The sequence below is a fragment of the Pelodiscus sinensis genome, chromosome 4 (assembly GCF_049634645.1).
Source record: "Pelodiscus sinensis isolate JC-2024 chromosome 4, ASM4963464v1, whole genome shotgun sequence".
Lineage (NCBI taxonomy): Eukaryota > Metazoa > Chordata > Testudines > Trionychidae > Pelodiscus > Pelodiscus sinensis.
The window spans coordinates 128,376,722-128,403,050 of NC_134714.1; the positions used below are offsets into that span (position 1 = coordinate 128,376,722).

Below are 26,329 nucleotides of genomic sequence, written 5' to 3' on the forward strand. Positions count from 1 at the left end.
CCTCCCCCTACACGGTGCATCTGTTTTCTCTTAGGCTATGTCTGCACTAGCACTTTGGTCCACACAACTTTTGTGGCCCTAACCAAACACACACACGCACCCCCCCGACCGACATCCATTTCACCAGCAAAGTGCCGGTGTGAACAGCACAAACAGCAGAAGACACTGTCCGGGTGACATCGCTACCGCCGCTCCATGGGTGTCATTCCGACACTCTCCCACAGGCAGAGCACGGCTACGCGGGAGACGTTTGCAGCTGGCCCTGTGCCACTGGAAGGTCTGGAGTGTAGACACAGCCTGAGTTCCCATAGCCTCGCCTGCCCCTGCGCCTCCCAGCCCTGTGCTCCCCAGGTGCCTGTCTGGGAGAGCTGGGGAGGTGGCTGGAGGGTGCCAAGCAGTGGAGCAGCAGAAGGGACAATGACAGCCCATCTGGCCGGCCGGCTAGCCAGGGGCCTCCCTGTGCTGGCCCCTCCCCCCACAAATCTCTGGCCGGCTGGGGGGTGGCCTGGCAGAGCAGGTGAATGGGGAGACTCACCTTAGGTCACCAGCTCAGGAGCCGGGCTGCTGGCACTAGACCGTCAGCAGCATGACAGCCCTGCCGGGACACTCCAAGGCACTTCCTCTCCTCCCCCTCCTCTCCCCTCGTCCCTCTCCCCTGCTCCGCCCCCCTCTGCCCCCTTTCAGGAAACAGATGTTGGAATGAGCACTTAGCCAGCACACAGAGACAACACGCACACCCAGCACAGAGGCAACACGCACACCCAGCACACACACACGCACACCCAGCACAGAGACAACACGCACACCCAGCAGACACGCACGCAGTCATACACACACGACAGGCACACCCAGACAGCATGCACACACGGCACTCACTCACATGGCATGCACACAGCACACACAACACGCATTCACACACTCATGCACATGACAGGCACACACACTTATACATACACAAGCTGCACACACAGCACACACACAACAGGCGCCTACAGCACTCACACGCACTCATCCACATGATATGCACACACACACATTTATATATGCACCTATAACACACACATACATACATACACAACATGCACACACACACGCACACACACACTGGCACATGCACACAGAACACACATACCCATACACACAACACAAACACACACATACATACACCCAGCATGTACACTCACGCACGTGCACACACAGACACACACATACACTGTTGCAGACCCTTGCTCCTCCCCCCCATGCCCAGTTGCTCTCAGGGGCTGTCACAGGGCACTGTATGACGAAGTTGTTGCCCCATTTTTATGGCACGACATCGGACCAGACACGGCCCACTGAGGCGCCTCTTCTTATAGGGCCACCAGGTGGCAAAAAGTCCTCAGAGCTGCCCTTGTTTGCCTGCTGGACCTTTGCTCCCAGCCCACCTGGCAGGACAAATGTATAACCCTGAGCCTCCTGGCTAGGCTGGCGGGCGGGCGGTCCAGCCCTGGGGACAAGGCGGAGCAGTGCAGATCAATGATCCCCGGCAGTAATGCCTAGTGGAGTGTAGGGATGGAAGCGACTAGTCGACGAGTTGATTATCTGATAAGCAGCAGCTTATTGGACAGTCGACTAGCGATGCGCCTAGTCGCTTCCCCCTCCCCCGTGCTGCCTCTATCAGAGAGGGGCAGCGAAGTGGGGGGGAGCAGGAGCCGGCGCGGGGGGGGGGGGAAAGCCGGCTTAAAAGCTGGTTCCCCCCAGCACTATCTCCGTCGGCGGCAGGGGGGTAGAGGCCACTTCTGCCAGGGCTCTTGCACGTTTCAAAAGCAGAAGCCCCGCAAGGAGAGCAGGGCCCGTGGGGGAGACCCCGGCCGGCCCCACGCTCCCTGTGGGACTTCTGCTTTTGAACTGTAGCAAGAGCCCGGCAGGGCGCCCTTATCGACTAATCAAAGAGTCGATGGAAATCCCACGGACTATTCGATTAGTTAATTCGTCTACATTTAACATCCCTCGTGGAGTGGCTAGTGCTGGGTGGGGGTAGAATACTCCACTGGCTTCTAACCCAAGCTTAATTTGGGCTGGGCTTGGCGCGGCTGAGCCCCCACACCGCGGGCCTGGCCGTTCCTAGCCCTGGCCCCTCTGGGTCTGGCAATTCAGAGCCTCCAGCACCTCCAGGCCTGGCCGTTCCTAGCCCTGGCCCCTCTGGGTCTGGCAATTCAGAGCCCCCAGCACCTCCAGGTCTGGCTGTTCCTAGCCCTGGCCCCTCTGGGTCTGGCAATTCAGAGCCCCCAGCACCTCCAGGCCTGGCTGTTCCTAGCCCTGGCCCCTCTGGGTCTGGCAATTCAGAGCCCCCAGCACCTCCAGGCCTGGCTGTTCCTAGCCCTGGCCCCTCTGGGTCTGGCTGTTCCTAGCCCCCGCCCCAGAATTTGTATGAAAACAAAACCATTGCTTGGCCCCAGCACCTAATTGCTGGAGCCTCGGCGCCTCTCATCACAAATCGAGCTCTGGTTCCGACCCAGGGCCTTGGACACCGGTCGCCTCCTGGTGAAGGATTCCCATGTTGGCTCTCAGCCCATTCCCAGCGACACGTCCTACCCTCGAGCCTCCCAAGGGCTCGTCCTCCCCACCCCGGGCAGCAGCTTGGCCTCTCTGCACAGACTCCGGGGCCGGGGGGCCTTGGTGGCATAGGCTGAGATTCCCTCTTCAGCCGTCCGGCGAGCAGACGGTTCTTCCCCAGCAGCGCACGTTCTGCTCCTCGGCCGACCCTGTCTGAACTGGCCTGTTGCTTGGAGCCGCCTCCTCCACTAAGAGGATGCAAAACTAGGGTGGGGCTGAGGGGGGCTCCTCTGCCCAATGTGATTGTGTGTCCCCCCCCCCCGACCAGTGTTGGGTATATACACCCCGTTGCACATCCTCCCCTCCGGACAGGGCCCAAAGTCAGCCCCTCCCCCTCAGGAGGAGAAATCAGCATTCCTGGATGATGAAGGGCCAGGCACGCATAGAGCTGGTGCCAGAGAGGTGCCACCTCACCACCCTGGCACAGCCCTGTGATGTGCTCTGGGGAGTTCATGCGCCGAAGGGGTGCGGGGCCGATGGTGAGCTGGAAAGGGCTTCCCAGCAGACAACACCATGAGGTTTCAACTGCCTGCTTGACAGTCGGGGCCCCTTTTTTGATGGTAGAATGTCATTTCAGGGGGGTACAACGTCCTGCTGAAGTAAAATATGGGGTGTGTCTCCCCATCCTAGGCTGGGGACGGCGCCCTCGGAGGCCCACCCCTGAGACGTCGCTCGGGAGTATAAATCGCCTCAAGAAGTCCCAACAGCACAAAGGTCGCCCAGCCATGCAGACTTCCAGGGCCTTTTCGCACTCGTGCGACCACGGTGTTTTCCACGCCTGGGAGTTTTTTGTGAGGGACGTAGCCAGAGTGAGGAACACAAGCAACAACACACCTATATCAGAGAGTGCCTCGCCTGCCTCTTGACCGTCACGGTCTGAGGGCATCTCAGGGTTTGGATCTCCTTCACGAGCAGGCGTAACGGACCCCGTCCCGGTGAGCACCGTAGGTAGGTCACCTCCCTTTGCTGTAGGAAACATTTAGCCAGGTTCACGACTGGCTTGGCTCCCCGAGTGTTTGCGGTGAAGCGTCATAGACGATCTTCCCCGCTCGTACTGCAAATTGCAAAGCCAGCACATACTGGTCATGAGGTCATCGCAGCTGGGCCACTAGCTGTTGGAAAGTCGCAGTGGCCCCGTTTCGCCCGAATGGCGTGGTTATAACCTGGGAAAGGCATGGCCCAGGCTGTTTTATCTATGGTCAAGGGAATGCGCCAGTATCCTTTTCTCCGGTCCAGTGTAGATACCAATTTCCTCGACGTCTGGGCAGCTCATCCACTCAGGGCCTCGGGTGAGCATCGATGCATGAGAGACAGCACTGACTTTCCAAAAGTCAATGCAGAATTTCATTGACCCATTGAGCTTTTGGATGAGGACAATGGGTCCCCTCCACTCCTCCAGGCCCGGCTTTGCTTTGTGCTCCTCTTGGACAGCTCCTCACATCTTCTTGGGAAGGGACTGAGCGTGGTTCTTGGACCCTCTGCCCCAGGCTGGTGGCTGTGGGATGGTGGGCTAGGTTCATCCAGGGAAGGACGATAGCACAGCTGGAAAGGACTGGACCAGTTGTCACATCCGCGGCTGCTACTTTCCATTGAGCTCACGTCCAATTGACATGGGAGTTGGATCTGATGGGTCTAATGATATAGACCCCAGTTCTGGTTCAGAGAGGTAGGGGGCAATTAACAAACTTTCCCTGGCCTTACAGGCCTTTGAGCGGTTACATGGCGGACTTGGGTCTCTGAGTACACTCATAGTTTACCAGTCCCATCCTTCAGGTCACTTCCAATGGGCTTTGCCATTTGGCTCACAACTTGGACTTGGACGAGGGCAGCAATCATGGGGATTCGGTCCCTGGTCTGAAGGTCGGTAGTTTGATCCCATGGCTGCGCAAAAGAGCGACCACACTGCCGTGGATGCTCTTGCGCAAAAGCACATCTCGCACATGGCAGTGTGGACGTGTTCTTGCGCAAGACTTCTTGCACAAGAACCCTTGCGTAAGATGTTCTTGCGCAAGAAGCCACCAGTGTAGACATAGCCTAAGTCTACATAGCCCCCCACTGTAACGTCTTCTCTCGCCCGAGATACCCAGCCAGGGTGCTGAGTGGGTTGAAGGCAGCAGATTCCATCTGAGTCTTCAGGATACCAGTCACTGTTGGTGCCTCTCTTGGGTTTGCAGGTCCCTGGTCACATGGTATAATTGGTTGTTGTGGACTTCAAAGCGGCTATTCAATCCTAAAGGCTCCCTTCATCTTTGGGGTCATTCACTCATTCCCAGACTTGCCGTAGTGTTGGGTCTTCCTTCTGCTCTCTCACAAAATCTCCATAAGCCACTAACTTGGCTCCACCCGCCCTCTCCGTCTTGTTGGGAGGTGGGTCAGGATCTTCCAGCTGGAGTTCTCCCTCCCTCCCTTTGGTCTCCCTCTAGCCCAGATCCCACTGCAGACATGGTCTTGGATTTCCTTCCACCAGCAATTGGCCTCCCCATTCACACAAAGCCTCCAACCATCTCCAGTTGCTTCCCAGGAGCATAGATACGCTAGTGCCATGGCCAGGCCAACCTGGTGCATTTCCTCGTGACAGCCTGACTCCAGCAGCAGCCTGGTGGCTGGGTAGAGTCTGGTGTCCTTGTGGAAGTTAGAAACATGAAGAGTGGATCTGTTCATCATTCTAAACGTGCCCATGGGGGCTGCTCCTGGTACTCCGGAAACACAATGTCCTGGGGCTCAAGGTAACAATCTGTGAATGGTTTTGGTTTTCCTGGAAGTCTGTGGGTGGTTCTGCCAGGACATGAAGCCAGGCCACTTGATGTAGGAACCCATTTTGGATCTGGTACTTTTCCATTCAAGGTGAGAGAAATTTGAACTGAACACAAGGAATTCCTGCCTTGGGATATGAAGGTGGGAAGCCAAACAAGAGGGGGACATGTCCAGACAGCAGGAGACCCCCACTTACCACCCAAGATGCCTACAGGAAACATCTAAGACTGAAGAGGGGGGAGGATCAGGCCCAAGCTAGGAGGCTGCCTAGCTTGTGAAAGAGATGATTAGAACAACTGTTAGGGCAAGAATATGCAGGGAACAAGTTTCTTGCTGTATTAGGGTTTGCTGACGTGTTTTGTTTATTTTGGCTTCGTAATTTACTTTGATCTGTCTATTTTCACTTGCATCCTACTGTTTGTACTAAATACAAACACGTTTGTTTATTATCAAGCTCGGTGTAAGTAATTGTTACCTGGTGGGGAACAACCAGTGTGCATATCTCTCTTCCATTGATAAAAGAGGGAGAACTCATAAGCTTTCTGCGTGTACAGATTTCATGCAGAGTAAGATGGATTTATTTGGGGGTTTGGTCCTCTTTGGGGCTGTGTTCCTGGGTGCTGTCAATGGCCTTATCGCTGAGTCCTGCCAGAGCTGAGCTGGTTTATTGTCTGTGTTGCTCTGCTGGGGGGCTGCTACCCAACTCTGTGCCTTGGCTGGGGATGATCAGAGCTTCTGGCCCAGCGGGATTGGGTGATGGGGCACCCCAGAGGGCAGGTTGGTGGGCTCAGTGGCATGACTAGCACACCGGGTGACAGATGCTGGGAAACTCATGTGATCTAACCCACCACCCACCCACACATCCCCCTACACACCTCTGCAGCCACCCCTCCATGCCCCCAAACACACACCTCTCCAGCCACCCCCACCCTCCATCCAGCTCCATACACAACTCTCCAGCCACCCATCCTTCCATGGCCATATACATGCTTTCATCCACCCACCCATCCCCTCTTCCCACCCAGGTCACACTGTCCTCCTCCATTCCATGGTTGGCCAAGGGAACTCAGGGTATGTCTACACTACAGCGCTATTTTGAATTAACTTATTTCGAATTAGTTAATTTGAAATAAGATAATTTGAAATAACGCATCTAGACCCAAAAACTAATTCGAAATTGCGTTTTGCTATTTCGAAATAGCATGTCCACACTGATTGGATGCTGGGTCACATTTAAGGGCAGCTGAAACCAGTTCCAGCAGGGCATCAGGTCAGTAATTGCTTTGTGTGTCTGCTGTCTGAGGCTATCTGAGGCTCGTGCTTAAAGGGACCCCCCTGGACAGCCAGTTCTCAGCTTTCCCGCTTGCTTGCCAACCTCACCGAGGGACAGCAAAGCATTTTCGTCTCCGCCTGCTTCGGTCACTCTCCTTTGGGGCACCGCAGCACTCGGCACCATGGAGCCAGAGCTGCCCTGGGCACTCTGGTGCTCATGTTAAACGTCTTGCTGCAAGCCTGGCAGCAATTGCTGGAGGCTGCCTGGCACCTTCTGCTGCAGACCAGCCCCCTGACCTTCCCCCTGCCCCCTCTGGGGGCCTTGGAGGAGCGGCGCCTGGACATCAGTGTGCCCCGTTGCATCTGGAGTCTGGATACCAGCAGCGACTGGTGGGACCACATCATCCTGAAGCGCTGGGGAGACCAACAGTAGACCCAGAACTTCAGGATGAAGAAGGACACCTTCCTGTAGCTCTGCGAGTGGCTCGCCCCTGGTCTGCAGCGACGGGACACACGCATGAGGCCCGCCATTCCCCTCCACAAGCGGGAGGCCATTGCCCTCTGAAAGCTTTCCATGCCGGATAGCTACCGATCCATCGGGAACCAGTTCGACATGGGGAGATTCACCGTCGGAGCGGTGCTCATGCAGGTACGGTACTCACCGGCCACTGGGCCAGGATGGGGGGCTGCAAGGAGGACGTGGGCTGCCCCAGGGAAAACAGGGGGCAGGTGGTGTAAGTGCCCTTCCCAGGAGGGGTCGGTCCGTCCTGCCCGCGCTACTGACCGCCCGCGGTGGCCAGGATTGCAGCAGGGGTTGTTCCTGGGAGTGGGGCATGGGGCGGTGGCAGGGAAAGAACAGTCCCAGCCACCTGGGCACCCCAGTGACCCTCCATTTTGTGTGTCTCTCTGCAGGTGGTAAAGGCCATCAACAGGGAGTTGCTCCACAGAGTCGTCCGCCTCACCAACCTGGACGCGGTCATCCAGGGCTTCGGCGCCCTCAGCTTCCCCAACTGCGGGGGGGGGGGGCAATCGATGAGATGCACATCCCCATCCGTGCCCTGGAGCACCAGGCCTCCCTCTTCATCAACAGGAAGGGGTACTTCTCCGTGTGCCTGCAGGCTGTGTCTGACCACCAGAGCCAGTTCACGGACATCAATGGGGGCTGGTCCGGCAAAGCACACAACGTGCAGGTGTACTGCAACTCCTCTGTGTGCCAGAGGCTGCATGCTGGGACTTTTTTCCCCGATCGCCACATTAGGGTCGGGGTCCTGGACATGCCCGTGTGCCTGGTGGGGGATGCGGCCTACCCCCTACAGCCCTGGCTCATGAAGCCCTACATGGGACGCCTCAGCCCCTCCCGACAGGCCTTCAATGCCAGGCTCAGCAGGACCCGCATCATGGTCAAGGGGGCCTTCGGCTGACTGAAAGCATGATTTAGGTGCCTCCTCACCCGCCTTGTGGTGTCACAATTTGTGTGCTCCACAATTTGTGTGAGAGGAAGGGGGAGGCTTTCATGCCAGCCCCGCACGGCTGCCAGCCGGGAGGCCCTTGGGGGGCTGTCCGCATCCGGGAAGCCCTGCGGGAGAGCTTCCAGGTGGACGAGGACTGAAGTCCCCCTGGCGTGGGGCCTTACATTCCTCCCTCACCTCCTTCCCCTTTCCCCTCCCTAACCCCCCTTCCTGAGCTACAATAAAAACACCCGTGTTGCCACAAAAAAAGTCTTTATTTCACATAACTGGGATGGGGGGAGAGGAGGAATGAGGGCGGGAGAAGGGAGGGGGGAAACCTGGGAGGCGGGAGCTGGAAGGAGGAGGAAGGTGAGGAAGGGGGAGGGAAAGCTCAGGGTTGGGGGTCTTGCTGGCTCGCAGCACTGCAGGTGCAGGGGTGTCGTGGGGGAGTGGGTGTGGAGGGTGGGGCAGGAGGGACGGAGGGTGCAGAAGAAGCGGGAGGGGGAGCAGAGGTGGGAGGAGGAGCGATAGGTGGGGCGGCCACAGGGGCTGGAGCAGCAGGAGGCAGCAATCGCTCCGCCAGGGCCTGCAGGTGCTCGCGGAGGGCACGGCCCTGCTCCCGGAGCTCCCGCAAGCTCTCCCGCCACAGCTGCAGGTCCTCTTACACCCACTGCTCCTGGCTGTGGACCTGCCGTCCCTGCAACCGCAGCTGCTGCCTCTGGAACTCCTCCAGGTTGCGGGTGCGCCTGCTGGCTCGGGTGCGGGTGGTGGGTCCAGGCGGGGTGGTGCGCCCTGCACTCGCACGTGCTGCAGCTGTGGGGAAACAAGAGAAGTGGCCAGTTCTCCTTGGGGACACAGTGGGCGAAACCCAGCCCCACTCTGCAAGGTGAGGACAGCAGGTGTCTGCACCATCACATCCTGCTATCCCCGGGAGTGTGAGCTGGCCCAGGACTGCACCCCAGCCCCTGTGCTGTCTATAGTGTGGTGTTGGGGAGGGGGGGAGATGTGCCTGCCTCTGTGTAGAGGGGGCGTCTGGAGGGTGGGCAGTGTGCAGTGTCTCTCCCCGGGGTAAGGTCCCTGGGCTCCCCCTCCCTCCCACCTCACATAAGGGGACCATGATGTCACTCACATGTGGAGGCCTCCCCGGCCTCGGATGAGGTTGCTGACGGGCTTTCTGGCATGGCTTGGGGTTCCTTGCCGCAGGGCAGGCTCCCTGCAGGCTCCTGGCTGCCTTCGTCCTCCTCTTCCCCTGTGTCGAGGGCAGGGCCCTTTGCCCCGGGGTCAATGATGACCAGGGGGGCACGGACCGTCTGACCCCCCAGGATGCCTCATAGTAGGGGCAGGCCTCTGGGTCAGCCCCGGGTTGGGAGGCCCTGGCACAGGCTTGCCAGGTTCTTTAACTTTTGTCTGCACCTGCTCCTGGCTGCGCATGTGGCCTCTGGTGGCCAGGCTGGCAGCCATGCGGCTGTAGACGGCTGCATTCCTGCGCCTAGTGCAGAGATCGTGGGCATAGGAGGCCTCCCCCCAAATCTCAATGGGGCCCACGATCTCTGCACTTGACCAGGAAGGCGCCCGCCTTTTGCGGCCCCTGGCAGGCTCCTGGGAGCCGCCAGCCTGGTCCTGGGGAGCGGTGGAGGGCTGAGTGGCAGCGGGTGGCTGGTTTGTGCTGTGCCAGGTGCACAGTCTGCTGGCTGGATGCTGGCAGGCTGGCAACTGGCACAGGCACTGTGGCCAGAGTCTGCCCCTTTAAGGGGGAGCAGACAAGTTTTCCTGGTTTGGCCCAGAGTGGCCACCGGGGGGAACTGGGAAGGGCTGGAGGCCCCTAATTCGAAATCAGTGTCGACACAGCACTTATTTCGAATTAGCTATTTCGAATGAGGTGTTATTCCTGGTAGAATGAGGTTTACCTAATTCGAAATAAGGGCTCCGCTAGTTCGAATTTATTTCGAAACAGCGGTGTGTATGTGTAGGCAGCTATTACAATTCATGCGAAATAACGTCTGGTATTTCGAATTAACGCTGTAGTGTAGACATACCCTCAGAGTTGACTTTCTGGCAGCCAGGTCCTCCAATGCTGCCCCCATCTCTCCTCCTCACTTGGCACTCAGTCGAGCCCAACCGCGGCCCCTCTACCCACTATCCTACCCAGACTCCCCACTCCCGGCTGTGCCCAAGGCTGTCTGCTCTCCCCTCCCACATCTGCACAGACCACCCTCAACCAGCCCCACTCGGCCTTCGATGCCCACGCCATGTCCACCTTCCCCGTCCCCATCATTGCATCCCCCTCTTCTCCAGCACATCCCTCAGCCTGCCCGGTGAATCCCCCACTGCATGGCCCTGCCCCGCCCTCCCTCTGCCGGCCTCACCCGCCTGCCTGGCGCTGCTCCCCCCGCCTCAGCAAAGTCACTACCTGATCCCCTTGACATCCCCACCCCTTACAACCTACCTCTGCCAGCCCCTGTCCCTGGCATCAGCCTGGCTATCAACTCCCCCGCCCCAAACATACACATACACCCCCCCAGCCTAGTCTGTGGGAATCCAGGGTGGAGAACCTCTACCCAGCATCTCCAATGGGTTATCCCCTTCTCTTCCCACCCTAAGCCCCCATTTCTGGTGAGGCCCTGATCAGCTACTCCAGGGTATGTCTACACTAGTCCCCTAGTTCGAACTAGGGAGGTTAATGTAGGCATTCGAAGTTGCAAATCAAGCCCGGGATTTAAGCCTCCTGCAAGGAGGTTTAACAGGTAGTTCAAACTAGGGCTTTAATTCTAACTACCAGGTCCCTGCCCCGTGTAGATGCGGGCGGTTAGGCTGGACTTGTAAATTTAAAAAATGGTGACCGGCCGGGAAGATGCAAATCAAGCGCGGGATATTTAAATCCCGGGCTTGATTTGCAACTTCGAATGCTTATATTAACCTCCCTAGTTCGAACTAGGGGGCTAGTGTAGACATACCCCCAGAGAGGGGCCATTCTCATTGTCATGACATTGGAAAAGCAGTGAGGCCTAGTGGACACAGCACTGGACTGGAACTCGCATGACCAGGGCGAGCTGTCAAAATGCCTCTCTCCCTTCCTGTGACTCAGTGTCCCTGTCTGCAGAGCTAAACTTCCACACAGTGTGCAGCGGCGGTCAAAAAGGCAAATAGGATGCTAAGAATTATTAAGAAAGGGATAGAAAATAAGACCCAGAATATCTTACTGCCCCTGTATAAAACTATGGTACGCCCACATCTTGATACCAAACTGTTTAGGAAAGTTTGCAGATGATACCAAACTGTTTAGGATAGTCAAGACAGAAGCAGACTGTGAGGGACTCCAAGAAGATCTCACCAAACTGAGTGATTGGGCAACAACATGGCAAATTAAATTTAATGTGGATAAGTGTAAAGTAATGCACATCGGGAAAAATAACCCCAACTATACGTACAGTATGATGGGGGCTAATTTGGCTACGACAAATCAGGAAAGAGATCTTGGAGTTATCGTGGACAGTTCTCTGAAAACTTCCACACAGAGTGCAGCGGCGGTCAAAAAGGCAAATAGGATGCTAGGAATTATTAGGAAAGGGATAGAAAATAAGACCCAGAATATCTTACTGCCCCTGTATAAAACTATGGTACATCCACATCTTGAATACTGTGTACAGATGTGGTCTCCTCACCTCAAAAAAGATAGTTTGGCCTTGGAAAGGGTTCAGAAAAGGGCAACTAAAATGATTAGGGGTTTGGAACGGGTCCCATATGAGGAGAGGTTAAAGCGACTGGGACTTTTCAGTTTAGAAAAGAGGAGACTGAGGGGGGATATGATAGAGGTCTATAAAATCATGAGTGGTGTGGAGAGGGCCGATAAAGAAAAGTTATTTATTAGTTCCCATAATAGAAGAACTAGAGGACACCAAATGAAATTAATGGGTAGCAGGTTTAAAACTAATAAAAGAAAGTTCTTCTTCACACAGCGTGTAGTCAACCTGTGGAACTCCTTGCCAGAGGAGGCTGTGAAGGCTAGAACTATAATAGAGTTTAAAGAGAAGCTGGATAAATTCATGGAGGTTAGGTCCATAAAAGGCTATTAGCCAGGGGATAAAATGGTGTCCTTGGCCTCTATCAGAGGCTGGAGAGGGACGGCAGGAGACAAATCACTTGATCATTGTCTTCGGTCCACCCCCTCTGGGGCACCTGGTTCTGGCCACTGTCGGCAGACAGGCTACTGGGCTAGATGGACCTTTGGTCTGACCCAGTATGGCCGTTCTTATGTTCTTATGTTCTTAAAGACAGTGCAAGGCATTTTGAGGTGTGCAGGTGGAAAACAGGCACTAAGGAGTGTTATAATCTCCCTCCCCCCTCCCTCCCACACTCACCTTGCTCCATTTTATGGCTGGGCCCCTCACCATGGCTCCTGGGCAGCTTGGCCCCTATAACTTGCACCCCAGCAGATTCTCCCAGGCTCAGAGCCCCACAAATGAGACAACCCTCCCCCCACATACCCACATGGTTTGTGGCAGCTGGCACTTACCAAAGCAACCATCTGTGGTGCTCCCCATCAGGTTGGGATCAGCTGGCCACCCATTCTCCCAAGTCTCTGCCCTGACACCGAGTCCAGTCCCACTGCCCACTAGGAGCTCCTGCCGAGCCAGGGCTGAGCTACTGAGCAAGCCGTTGGCTCGGAGCCCAGGTTTATTTCGGTCCTGTAAGCCTTAACTAAGGCTCTTTTTTTATGGGGTTGTGCTGCGTCCAGCCGGCCACATCCCCGGGGACGCAGGGAGCTGCCAGACATGAACTCCTGCCAAGAGCTTGCAGGCTTTGGAGATGGGTGGAGACTCACGCCTCGTATTTCTCACGGGCCCCTCTATTTTTAGACCACTCCGCAGTGCACCCGGAGGCACCAGCTGGGGGCTGGGGTGAAAGCAGCTGCTTCCAGCGACTGAGAGGAAGTCATTTGGACCCAAGGTCGGAGAGAGATTAGAGGAGGTAGTTAAAGGAGGGAGAAAGAGACACCCACCCACCCCCTCCACACACACATCCTATCAAAGGTGGGCAGTGTGGCCTAGCGGGCAGGGCGATGGGCTCTGACTCCGAAGCTGGAGGTGCTGGTCCCCATTCTGTCACTTCCGCTTGGTGCGTGCCTCAGTTTCCCCAGCTGTGCAAGAGGGATAATGTCACCGAACTGCTTTGTAAAGGGCAACGAGGTGGAGGCCTGATGACTGCAAAGGGGTCAGGGAGTCCAGCGCCTTTAAGGGTCTGAGCTCAGAGTGTGACACAACATCCGGGCGGCTGGTGCTAGCAAGTGTCTCTCTTCCTGGGGCTAGGAGATTGAGACATGACCCGTGGGCGGTGAGGCAATGGGTGTGGTTACACCCAAGGGTGCTGTGGAGCTACATTGTAGCCGTTTCCCCCCCCCCACACACACACACACAAAGGGACATTCCCAGCCAAGTTAATCCCTGTCCCTGCCCTGCCCCCAGCCCATCTCCTCCTGCCCCGCCCCCACTCCACCCTTTCCCCCAAGCTCCTCCCCCCAGTGACACAGCCCAAGGGATTAGCAGGGGGCTAGTGGCAACATCAGGGGGTGGACCTGCCCCCGCACCCGCCAGAGGCGGCAGGAAGTAGAGTGACCCGGCCCCAGCCTGCTCTGCTGTGCTGGCTCCCAGCCACGTAACTCCGCTTCCCACTGCCAGTGAATGGGGGGGAGGGGCGTTCCACCCCTTCCCACAAGTCCCCTCCCCAGGAAGATGGGAGGGGCGGAGTAGTTTGGGGCTGGATCCTTCTACTTCCTGAGACCAGCAATGACTGCAGGGGACCCAGTCCCTCTGCCTCCCTGCCCAGCTGCCACAGGGCACCAAAAGTACGAGGGATGGTGCTCTTGTACAGAAGGGAAACTGAGGCACGAAGCAGCCAAGCAACTTGACAAGGTCCCAAAGGCCTTCCGGGGGGGGGGGGAGAGCAGGGAATGGGACAGGTCCCTGGCAAGAGCCCACAGGACTAGTCGCATGTATGAAAGTGTAACACACGCAGATCTCTCACCAAGTTCCTTTTATCGAGGTTCAGCTCTCATCCGCCGTGGGCCAGATCCCAGCTGGTGTCAATCGGCCGCAGCTCCACTGGAGTCAATGGGTCGGATCCCAGCTGGTGTCAATAGGCCGCAGCTTCACTGGAGTCAATGGGCCGGATCCCAGCTGGTGTCAATCGGCCGCAGCTCCACTAGAGTCAATGGGCCGGATCCCAGCTGGTGTCAATCGGCCGCAGCTCCATTGGAGTCAATGGGTCGGATCCCAGCTGGTGTCAATCGGCCGCAGCTCCACTGGAGTCAATGGGCCGGATCCCAGCTGGTGTCAATCGGCTGCAGCTCCACTAGAGTCAATGGGCCGGATCCCAGCTGGTGTCAATAGGCCGCAGCTTCACTGGAGTCAATGGGCCGGATCCCAGCTGGTGTCAATCGGCCGCAGCTCCACTGGAGTCAATGGGTCGGATCCCAGCTGGTGTCAATCGGCCGCAGCTCCACTGGAGTCAATGGGCCGGATCCCAGCTGGTGTCAATCGGTCGCAGCTCCACCGAAGTCAATGGGCCGGATCCCAGCTGGTGTCAATCGGTCGCAGCTCCACCAAAGTCAATGGGCCAGAATCCAGCTGGTGTCAATCAGTCGCAGCTCCACCGAAGTCAATGGGCCGGATCCCAGCTTGTGTCAATCGGCCGCAGCGCCACTGGAGTCAATGGGCCAGACCCCAGCCAGACCCCAGCCCATGTCACTCGGCTGTAGCGCCATTGGGATCACAGAGGCCAGCTGACACGCGCGGAGTGGCTCTTTCAGTGCGGTGCTTGACATTATGAGCACAAGTGGCTGTTGTCTGGGCTGTGAGCCCAGAGCAGCGCTGACGCCTAGGATGCCTCATTTATCAATTAGCCCTTTCATGCTTGGGCAACACACGCATGTCTCTGGATATAGGGTGTCAAGTTTCTGGGTCACAGAGCCACTGGTCTCCCGTACAGAGCGCGCTCTGTTCTCCAGGGCGCTCCTCCGCCCAGAGATCTCGCTCCTCCAGGGGGTCCCAGTCCTGGGCTCAGAGGCAGCAGCACCCACTTGTCTCGACTCTAGCCACGTCCACTCAGGCACCTTGGCCTCCATTTGTGCATTTAGCCTCCCCCTGCGTGGTCTATAAACCGAGCTACCCCCCTACTACTGCCAGGGAGTTCCTCCTGCAGCCAGTCTAACTCGATCTAACCACTAGCCCAGACATGCCTCTTGGGGGTCTGTCTGCTCTCCCACCCAGCCCTGCCTGGCCCAGCCAAGCTGTCCCTGTGCCATTTAGACACTGGCTAAGGGAGGAAACTGACAGAGCAGGATGAGACATTGTAGAATAGCGCCCCCGGTAGATGCTCTGTGGCAGAATCAATATTCTGGATTCATTTCCCCTCTCCCTGAACAAACTCTCCTTTCTGCTGGATGCCACGCCGAGGGAGCAAGCCTGGAAGAGCTTGTGCTGCTTGATTTCCCCTGGGGACCCAGCCCGAGCCAGAGAGAAGGGGCCCGAGCCAGAGAGAAGGGGCCCACGCCAGAGGGGAGGCAGCCCTGGAGGGGCTTCTCGCTGGGAGAGGAGCTAGCTGGAAGCGTGAGGCTAGTGGGGAGGGCAGGAGGCTGTGAGCCGGGGTTCCACAGTGATTCAGTCCCAGCTGGGGCAATGCAGAGCCATGTCGGGCCACGTGGGGGTGGGACCCCTGGAAAATGCCACAGAAAGCAAGAGGGAAAGGCAGGGCCCAGAAGCAGGGAGGGGGAGTTCTCGCCTCACCCTGTCCTGATGGCATCAAGAAGCTTTGCTGCTGCCTGGGTAGGAGCAGGATCGTGGGTCAGGAAAAAGGGGACAGAGAAAGGGGTAGGGGTGGGGGGCTGAGTGGTCACTGAGGGCCCTGCACAGGGCAGTGGGACAGGAGGGAGATGATCAAACCCAGCCGGAGGCCTGTAGGGGACTGATAAGGGAAGCAAAGATAAGGGCTGGTGTAAGAACCAACGTGGACGGGGATCAAGGCAAGTGCCAATCCCTCAGCACCACCAGGGGGCCAGGCTGGACTGCCCCCAAGACATATGGAAAGGCAAAGCCCTGCCCTATCAGGCATGAGTGACAGCCCTCTGCAAGTCTCTGATGGGCCCGTCCCAGGAGCTGTCTAAGTGGCCAGATGTTTTGGCCTTAGCCTCACCGCTGACCTGGAGCCCTGGTGTCCTGCCTTTGCTGTGAGGCCATGGCCCCGTTCACCTCTCTGACTTTGGGTTTTGACCAGGCCTGGCCCTAACCAATCTCCAGCCACCCACTGCAGGCCAGTCATGCGCCAGCCCAGCTAGCAGCAGTGTTCTGGATGCCCAGCCATGGACAGGGGCCCCCTTGTACCAAGTGCACCAGAACAGGGGGAGGTGGGCCTGGGCCCCTTCACTTTTTGCTTGCCTTAAGGGTGAGTGATGGGGGCAAGGGGCAGAGAGGAGCAAGCAGGTTCTCAGGGGGGTGAGGTGTAGTGAGGGTGGGGCCTCAGAGGAAGAGGGGGCGGGACCTCCGAGGAAGAGGCTGTTTGGGGGTGGGGCCTCAGAGGAAGAGGGGGCGGGACCTCCGAAGAAGAGGCTGTTTGGGGGTGGGGCCTCAGAGGAAGAGAGGGCGGGACTTCCGAGGAAGAGGCTGTTTGGGGGTGGGGCCTCAGAGGAAGAGGGGGCGGGACCTCCGAGGAAGAGGCTGTTTGGGGGTGGGGCCTCAGAGGAAGAGGGGGCGGGACCTCCGAGGAAGAGGCTGTTTGGGGGTGGGGCCTCAGAGGAAGAGGGGGCGGGGCCTCCGAGGAAGAGGCTGTTTGGGGGCGGGGCCTCAGAGGAAGAGGGGACCTGGGGGTGGGGCTTCAAGCGTTAGGCATGGGCATGGGAGTGGAGCAGGGCAGAGCAGAGCAGGGTGCCCATGCCCCCCCCCTTCTAGGAGCTTCCAACATCCCTGGCTGGGCACTAGACAGATCCAGAACCTCAAGCTGGGCCCTGCCCCACCACTCACAACCCAAGAGCAGAAGAGACGACAGCGGGATACAGTGGGCGGACACGGACCGTGGCAAAGGAGCGTTTCCAGGCGAGACCTGCGGGAGGCTAATGAGCTGGCTTTGTGGATGTGGGCAGCAAGGCCAAGCGGGAGGGGAACCGGGAGGGGCGGGCAGGGGGAGGAGAAAGCCTGCGGGGGCTTCTTTGAAAATATAACAAGTGGGCCGTGGAGGCTGGCACCACGGGCCGATCAGATGTGAGTGCCGCCCCCTCGCCAGTGAAGCAGGAGGACCAACCACAGGGGTCCCAGCACGTGAAGATGATGTGTTGGCCACAAAAGGGAAAGGGAAGCAGCGGGAGGGGTGGCGTGGTCAGAGCCACAGGCTGAAAAGGAGGGTGCCCCAGGGACACGAGACAACAAGACTTTGGGAGTGAGTCTGAGGCTGAAGAGGGCCGGGAAAGGCCGGAGCTCAGCGAGGTGGTGCAGGAAGAATCGGCAAGACTTAGCCACAGCCTGGAGGGCAGGACCTAGAGAGAGGTCTGAGTCAAAGATGACACCCAGGTTCCGGTCCACGTGCCAGGCAGTTGATCACCATGAACAATTTTTTCTTCACTCAGCGCACAGGCAACCTGTGGAACTCCTTGCCAGAGGATGCAGTGAAGTCTGGAATGTTAAACAAGGTTCAAAAAAGAGCGAGATAGATTCATGGAGGTTAGGTCCATCAGTGGCTATTAACCAGGATGGGTAGGAAGGGTGTCCCTCGCCTGTTTCTCTGGAGGTGGGTGACAGGGGAGGGATCACATCAGGATTCCCTGTTGTGATCCCTCCCTCTGGGGTACCTGGCATTGGCCACTGTCGGCAGACAGGACGCTGGGCTAGATGGACCTTTGGTCTGACCCAGCCTGGCCGTTCTTATGTTCTAACAAGACAGGAGACAGTGGGGCTGACAGACTCATGGGGCCGCTGGACAAGGCGGCGGGGGGGATCCAGCTTCGCACCCCCAGAAAGGGCAGAGCCTCAGGCAGCCAGAGCAGGGCTGGGGCTAGCCTCCTGCAGCCAGGTGGTGATTTAAAGGGCCCAGCTGCGGCAGTAGCAGGCCTGGGGCAGAGAAGTAGGTCTGGGCGTCAGCCACGTAGAGACTGGAGTTGGGTCTGTGTTGACGGAGATTACCCAGAGCTGTGGGATGGAGGGAGAAGAGAAGAGGACCATGGACCCCACCCTGTGGACCCCCACAAAAGACTGGTGGGGGGACCCTCTAAAGGACGTGCTGAAGGAGTCACCAGAGAGGAAGGAGGAGGATCAGGGAGGACAGGGTCCTGGAAGCCAGAGGAGCTGAAGGTCTTAAGGGGGGGCAGAGGGACAGCCCCCTGCATTAGACGCCAGTCCTTAGTGACATGGTCGCCTGCTATTTTTTCCCCACAGGACCGCCGGCGCCCATCAGGGCTGTGCTGGGGCGGGGGATGACTATCAGGGCCCCTGCCTCGTTTGTTGCAGAAGTTGGAACAAGGTGCACAAGGCTGGGGAGCAAGGGACAGGGACGGGAGGGCTCATGACCAGGGCGGCTCAACACCACCCTGGAGAACTGTATCCCCGTCGTGTCCGCCCTACACTCCCTCCTCCCATGGGGACAGCAACGCGCGACTGACAAGCTCTCGGATGCTATAGTGACGGGCGCCATAGAAACGCCCATGAGGAAATTGAGATTTCTGTCTTCAGAGCCGGGCTGGACTAGAGGACGAGGCTCCCACGCCGCCCAAGATAAAGAAATAGTGAACATAGTGAAATTGTGCACTGAATGAGGCACGGGCCCGGGGAAAAAACCTCTGGGGGCATGTCATGAAAGACTATTCAGACTGCTCGGGCACCCTGGACTCGGGCATTTCCTGCCCTGACCCCACAACCTCGATGTCCTTTTCATGTAGCTCTGCCAGGGGCAGGCAACCTGCGGCCCATCGGGGTTTCCATGTGGGGCCCATGAGACGTTTTGTTTGCTGCTGCCCACGTGCAGGGGTTGCCAGAGTCCCCTGGTTTCCGTCTGCATCGTTTTTTCCTATTGGTGTTATTAAAGTGACACGCCGGTAACAAAAGGGCACGTGAGGTGAGGTGGGGGCCGATTGTGCACAACACTGACTGTGTGACCCGGGCGCTCCCTCTGCAGCCAATCACAGCGCTGCTATGGATCAGTCGGTGGCCCTCCCCCCCCCCCCCCCCTGCACATTCTAGGTAAGCCAGCGCCGTGAGCAAAACAGCCCTCTCCTGGGAAACTGTTTTGGTGACACCGATCTTGCAGGGATGAAGGGGGCCACTCACGCAGCCTGCTCACTAGCCTAGCCTGCCCATCGCTGAGCGAGGGAGATACTTTTCTCATTCAAGAGAAATCGGCTGCTTAGAAAATCACGCACAGCTCATCCGAGAAGCTTCCGAGAAAGAGCGGGACACACCTGGTTTCATTTTGTGGATGGAATCGTTTATTCTCTGTTTGATCGCACCGCCCATGGAAACACAAGGCATCCGTGGCATCGTACGACGTGCAAACCCGATCCCACAAGCACGGGCTTCCACCCCCCCACCGTTCCCTTTCCGCTTCACGAAGCCGCTCTCGTGCGAGGCAACAGTGACAAATTTCAGATGCCCAAAAAGCAACATTCGCTGCAGCTTGTCAGACCGCGACGCGCCGAGGCAACCTCCGGTGGCCATTTATGCCGGTGAAAAGCAAGTGCAAAGTGGATGGGCGTGAAAATCAACACTGGTGCTGTGAGAATGCGGCAGTGGAAATGAATCACTGAGGAGACCACAGTTGACATGGCTCGCAGTGCAAAGGAATCATAATAGTGAGCAGACCAGGAGATCTGAGACGTGTCTTTGACTATGTATGTGTCTTGGGGACAGACTTTCTTTGCCAAGAACGTAGCCATCACACACACACACACACACACCCTGCTCAGAACGACAAGAATTATTAAGATTCCCACAAGCATCCCTGAAACAGAGCAGCTTGGCCAATCAAATTGCTGCGCGGCGCTAGTGGCACCAAACAAAGTCCCGTTATAATCTCCTTGCTGGCTGGCTTTTCTCTAGTCAGCCACAACTGTCATTGACAAGGAAGATCGAGGCCCCCGCCAACTTGGCAGAACAGGAAACGTTGACAGGAGTCTCTTCCAGCAGCGAGAGACAGCCGTGTGTTGGGGCCCGCCGGTCCTGACAGATTTGCTCCATCATTTCCTATTTCATCGCTTTCCGAGTTATTTGAGAAATAAACGGCTCTCTCCGAGCTTGGGCCTTTTGCCTCATAGACGCCAAAAAAAAGGAGGGCAAATATTTGCGATGCAATGGTTCGTAGCTTGCAAGGCCACCAGGCCCCCGGGCAGTGGGACAAAGCGGGGGTTGGCTGGTTGGTTTGTGAGTGCTGAACATGGCATTGACTCCCGTGACAGAACAGGCTAAACAGCTGTTCCCGGGAGAGGAGGTGGGGGTGTCACCCCACCGGGCAGGGAGCTGCGAACGGTCACCCCACCGAATCAGGGAAGCATCTGGCAAGCAGAACCAGCCTGACCGTAGGACGAATTGGGGTGGCTGCCCCAGGCCCCGCGTTTTTGGCCGCCCCACGGTCATCATATGGGCATGGGAGGGACCCAGCCCCCCAGTCCCAAGGTGCTCCCCTTCCTGCCCCCGCAGAGAAGCAAGGTGCAGAGAGCCTGAAGGGAGCTGTTGAGCCGCTTCGGCTCCTGCCCCCTGCGTGGTGAGAGAAATATGGGGGGCAGATGACCCCTGCTCCCACAGTGCCAGGCTCCCATAATCCCCTGGGCCATGTTGCTCGGGGAGAGGGCAAGTGGGGGGAGTAGGGGTGAGGCCTGTGGCAGGAGGCATATTTAACCCAGAGGCACCAGAGATGGGGGGGTCGCCCCAGGCCTCTGCCCCCCCCCCCTCAGGACGGCCCTGTCACGGCTCCTTCCCCACTCTGGCATAATAAATGCAGAAGTGGGGGCCAGCAAGTGTACCCCAAAGCCTTATCTACCAGGCTTGGTATAAAACTTCCCCCGAAATCTTAAAAACCTAGATCTTGGGAATAAAACTTCCGCTGCCACCACCCAAATGTTGATAAAGAAATCAGGGGAAAGATCATTTGGGAAATCTCACCACTAAAATAAAAATCAGGGCGTACAATTAGTGGTGTCCCCCTTGGTCAGTCCTGGGACCAATCCTTTTCAACTTATTCATAAATGATCTGGAGAAAGAGGTAAGCAGTGAGGTAGTAAAGTTTGCAGATGATACAAAACTGTTTAGGATAGTCAAGACAGAAGCAGACTGTGAGGGACTCCAAGAAGATCTCACCAAAATGAGTGATTGGGCAACAAAATGGCAAATGAAATGTAATGTGGATAAGTGTAAAGTAATGCACATCAGGAAAAATAACCCCAACTACACGTACAGTATGATGGGGGCTAATTTGGCTACGACAAATCAGGAAAGAGATCTTGGAGTTATCGTGGATAGTTCTCTGAAAACTTCCACACAGTGTGCAACAGCGGTCAAAAAGGCAAATAGGATGCTAGGAATTATTAGGAAAGGGATAGAAAATAAGACCCAGAACATCTTACTGCCCCTGTATAAAACTATGGTACGCCCACATCTTGAATACTGTGTACAGATGTGGTCTCCTCACCTCAGAAAAGATAGTTTGGCCTTGGAAAGGGTTCAGAAAAGGGCAACTAAAATGATTAGGGGTTTGGAACGGGTCCCATATGAGGAGAGGTTAAAGCGGCTGGGACTTTTCAGTTTAGAAAAGAGGAGACTGAGGGGGGATAGGATAGAGGTCTATAAAATCATGAGTGGTGTGGAGAGGGCCAATAAAGAAAAGTTATTTATTAGTTCCCTAAATAGAAGAACTAGAGGACACCAAATGAAATTAATGGGTAGCAGGTTTAAAACTAATAAAAGAAAGTTCTTCTTCACACAGGGTGTAGTCAACCTGTGGAACTCCTTGCCAGAGGAGGCTGTGAAGGCTAGGACTATAATAGAGTTTAAAGAGAAGCTAGATAATTTCATGGAGGTTAGGTCCATAAAAGGCTATTAGCCAGGGGATAAAATGGTGTCCCTGGCCTCTGTTTGTCAGAAGCTGGAGAGAGATGGCAGGAGACAAATCGCTTGATCATTGTCTTTGGTCCACCCTCTCTGGGGCACCTGGTGCTGGCCACTGTCGGCAGACAGGATACTGGGCTAGAAGGACCTTTGGTCTGACCCAGTATGGCCGTTCTTATGTTCTTAATTAACCACTGCCAGGTTAATAAAAAGAAAAGAAAGAACTTTTATTATTACAACAATATTCCTGTTGCAAGCATCATGACTAGATAGGAAGGTAACAAAATACTCATGGAGAAACTCCATGGGCCTAGAACTTAGTTACAAAGAAAAGCCAAAACGTCTTTTAAGCAGTGCCAGATCTCAGATCCCATACCCAACCCTTAACACAATAAAGCCTAACGAAACTACCTAAACTTTACCCTACTTACAGAAAATGAAGAATGGTGTCTTGGAGCGAGAGAGACATGCTTGTCCCTCCCTGTAGCTGCAGAGAACACACCCAGAGAGACAAACAGAGAAAGGGAAAAAACCCAAATTCGTTTGTCCCAGTTTGAAAGTCCCACCTACATTCCTACTGGTGACTCCACCTGGCTAGGTGTAGTTAACCCCTTAATCCCCGGGCGGCTGGCTAACCCTCATAATCATAACATGCCCCCCAAATCACAGATGGTGCTGGACAGCCTCTGGCCACACTGGCTGTGATTTCTTCCTGGAGGTCTGAGATAAAACATAGTAAATACATTATGCACACTTGACTAGACTATGGAATACATGAAAAGTAAACAAATGCTTCCATATCCATGGAGTACCATAACAGATATACCAAAAGCTTACTCAGTAATTGAGTCCAGAAATGCCTCATTAACCAATCAAACTCTCAGTCTCAAAATCAAATTTCGAATAGCGTGGGGTCTTGATCTAAAGTTCAATTGACCAGGTTCTGTGCCTCTTGCAAAATACACCACTGTCATACACCAGGCCAGGTCTTGGCACCACTGAGGGTGTCAGCTCAGGGCGAATTGCTTAAAACCAGGGCTACTTACCGCCCTCAACTGGGGTCCTTCCCCAGGCACCCCTCAAATTACACCGAGCACTTCAGCTGCCTCCCCGGTCAACCGGAAGCCTCACCAGCAAAACCCCTTAGACACTCCAGCTTCCCGGTGCCATCACCAGACTGTTGATAAAGAAATCAGGGGAAAGATCATTTGGGAAATCTCACCCCTAAAATAAAAAGCAGGGCGTACAATTAACCACTGCCAGGTTAATAAAAAGAAAAGAAAGAACTTTTATTATGACAACAATATTCCTGTTGCAAGCATCATGACTAGATAGGAAGGTAACAAAATACTCATGGAGAAACTCCATGGGCCTAGAACTTAATTACAAAGAAAAGCCAAAACAGCTTTTAAGCAGTGCCAGATCTCACATCCCATACTCAACCCTTAACACAATAAAGCCTAACGAAACTACCTAAACTTTACCCTACTTACAGAAAATGAAGAATGGTGCCTTGGAGAGAGAGAGACATGCCTGTCCCTCTCTGTAGCTGCAGAGAACACACCCAGAGAAACAAAAAGAGAAAGGGAAAAAACCCAAATTCATTTGTCCCAGTTTGAAAGTCCCACCTACATTCCTACTGGTGACTCCACCTGGCTAGGTGTAGTTAACCCTTAATCCCCAGGCTGCTGGCTAACCCTCATCATCATGACAGGCCCTGCCGGCAAGCCAGTGAGAACGGCCAGGGCTGGGCCATTGCTTCTAGCCACTGGTGGCCGAGAGGAAACAGATTTCCCCTCCCCTGTGCACAGTAGCTGAGGCCAAGCCTGGCGCAGTGCGACGGACCGGGCCGGGTCTGGGCACCGCTGAGGGTGTCCGCTCAGAGCAAATTGCTCAAATTCGGGGCTCTCTATAGCCCCCAGACTGGAGACCTTCCCAAATAGGCTGCCTGCCTGAAGCCTCACGAGCAAAACCCCTCTGGCACCCCAGCAATATCTGTGCCCCAGATGGCTCTGGGCCTCGTACACTGGTGAGCGATCTTAGAACCCAATCTCCCCTTCCCCGAACAAGTTCTGTCCGGTTCCAAGAAACTAGCCACAGATCCCAGGTCAATATATACTCTGGACCTTACCCACGAATCACGCTGAGCCAATCCTTTAGAATCTAACATCTAAAGCTCTATTACTACAAGAAAGAAAAGCCTGAGAGTAAGGTTGTTAAAGTATCATACATTACATGCATTGAATCTCCCAGTTCTCCATGCAGGCTTGCAGCAGAGATGTTATAGCTGCTGGCTTAAAAGTCCTTGGTGCGCATCCTATGCCAGGATGGGTCCACAGTTCATCCTGGCTCGTGATTCCCTGCGAGGCCATATCTGGGGTCAGGAGCAGATCTGGAAACCAAGATGGAGTTGGCCACATGGCCTATTTATCTCCCCTCCTGGCTTCTTCCAAGCTGGAGAGAGTCACACGGCCAGTGGCCAGGTGTGTCTTTGGCCTCCAGAGATCCATTGTTCCCTGGAGACTTGCCCATTAGCATGTCCATAGGCAAACATTCCTGGCCCATTACTCAACCACATACGGAGAAACTTCCAGTCTCCATACAGAGTACATATTCATAACTCCACACACAGGCATTATACAGATATATGAAGAGCAGATACAGAACCAGTAGAAAGTGAGCTTTTGTTTGACACCTTACATGGCCCCCTTTGTATTGACTTTTGGGGCGAACACCCCCCCCCATGGGTGCAGCAGTGACCTGGCTGCTCCCCTCAAAATCCAATAATGTGACATGCAGAGGAACAAAAGTCTAAGTGCCAGCCAACAGCTCTCACCTCTGACCCACCCACAGGGAGAGAGAAAGGAACCTAAAATGGAGCCCCCATTCCTAAAATGGAATTCCAGCCTGACCTTTGCATCTCTCTGCCCACCCCAAGGCCTTGCAACACCCGGCCCACGCCCGCCCCTGCAATGCCAAGGCTGCCCTGTGTCCCTGCGCAATCTGCGAGAAGGGGCAAAGGTTCTGTCCCTGTTGGACTTGCTGGGCAGCACTCGCGGCATGAAGCAGGATGGCTGGGTACACACACCGCGTCTGAGTCACCTCTGAACCACTCAGATAAGGGTTTGGCTCAGTCTGTTGCCCTGTGAGCTGGGAGAGTGAAAACGAAGGGTTCAAAAATGAATGTGTCTCTGGGGTTCCACTGAAAGCGGAGCAGCTGGGTGGCCACCCAGGAGAAATTCAGATTGTACCCAGCTGATTAGGAGCGTGCCCACATCCGGCAGAAGGTGTGGTGGTGCACCTCTGCACAGGTCTCTGCGCATGTAACAAAATTTATTCCACACGTGGATGGGAACAGTTAGAGGGCACGTTGTCCAAGAGCATCCAATCATTTGATTCCCGGGTGTTGCTTTTCTGGGCTGTTTTTAAAGTGTGAGTGACCGTCAGAAGGTGGAATTGGTGCTTTTGTATCGCTTAGTGGGTGCAGATTCTCAGCTGTGAATTTGGCTTTGTGGAGGGGCTGGGCTGTCTGCTAAGAGGAATGGGGCTTTGAGTGGAAACTCCTCAGGTACAAGGTGGGGGGGAAATGCATCCAAAGGGCTCACACACCCACTGAGTGAGGATAAAAAGGGGGAGCAACAGCCCCCAAAGGCAAATGGGGTGGAGATTCACACCAGTGCACCATGAGTGTGAACGGGGTGGAAATTCACACCGGTGACGCCACCGCCTTGCAAGATGGATGGAAATTCACACCAGGGCCAACGGCTGCCCGTCGGATTCGGCAGCTTTCCGTCCCAGAGTGGGCGGGTGTAATGCCGAGGTGTGGGCAAGCAACGGCGAGCCAGGTGCATGAAGCCCCTACAGAATTTGTAGGGGGGAGGGTGGTTCCCTGGGGCCCCTGCAGAATTGCACCCCCTGGAGCACAAATCTCTCCCTCGGCGGGTGTGAATTAATGCTGGGGTGTCCCGGGAGCAGGGGCGCAGAGAGCTGAGTGGCGGTTCTTCCTCGTGCACCGAGCTCCCTCACCCCCTCGCCTTGCGGCCGCCTGCAACACAGTCCCACGCCGTGTGGGGGGAAGTGCCCGTGCCCACCGACTCACGGGTGGCCGCTCGGGTGGCCCTGAGGCAGGAGCACAGCGGGGACGTATTCTTCCCATCCAGGAGCAGGGAGGGGGCTGGGCCCATAGCA

The 26,329-nt window shown here is 56.0% G+C and overlaps 1 protein-coding gene across 8 annotated transcripts in view; it reads right to left on the reverse strand.

Moving 5' to 3' along the window:
- Window positions 1-24,515, reverse strand: part of SLC43A3 (solute carrier family 43 member 3) — a 62,528-nt gene extending 38,013 nt beyond the window's left edge. Inside the window, exons 1-2 of one of the 8 annotated variants that reach the window (XM_075928594.1) lie at window positions 24,372-24,515; window positions 23,188-23,318 (exon numbers count right to left, since the gene is read on the reverse strand). Coding sequence is in view for 2 of the 8 variants with exons in the window: in XM_075928590.1 (XP_075784705.1) it covers window positions 22,573-22,610 (38 nt within the window). In the remaining 6 variants the exon portion in view is untranslated. Of the gene's footprint in view, window positions 1-535; window positions 656-12,582; window positions 13,522-14,090; window positions 15,375-22,572; window positions 23,165-23,187; window positions 23,319-23,634; window positions 23,785-24,371 lie in introns of those variants that run through there. The other 7 variants (XM_075928596.1, XM_075928593.1, XM_075928591.1 and 4 more) reach the window with 7 other exon arrangements.
- Between the last annotated feature and the right edge of the window lie 1,814 nt (window positions 24,516-26,329).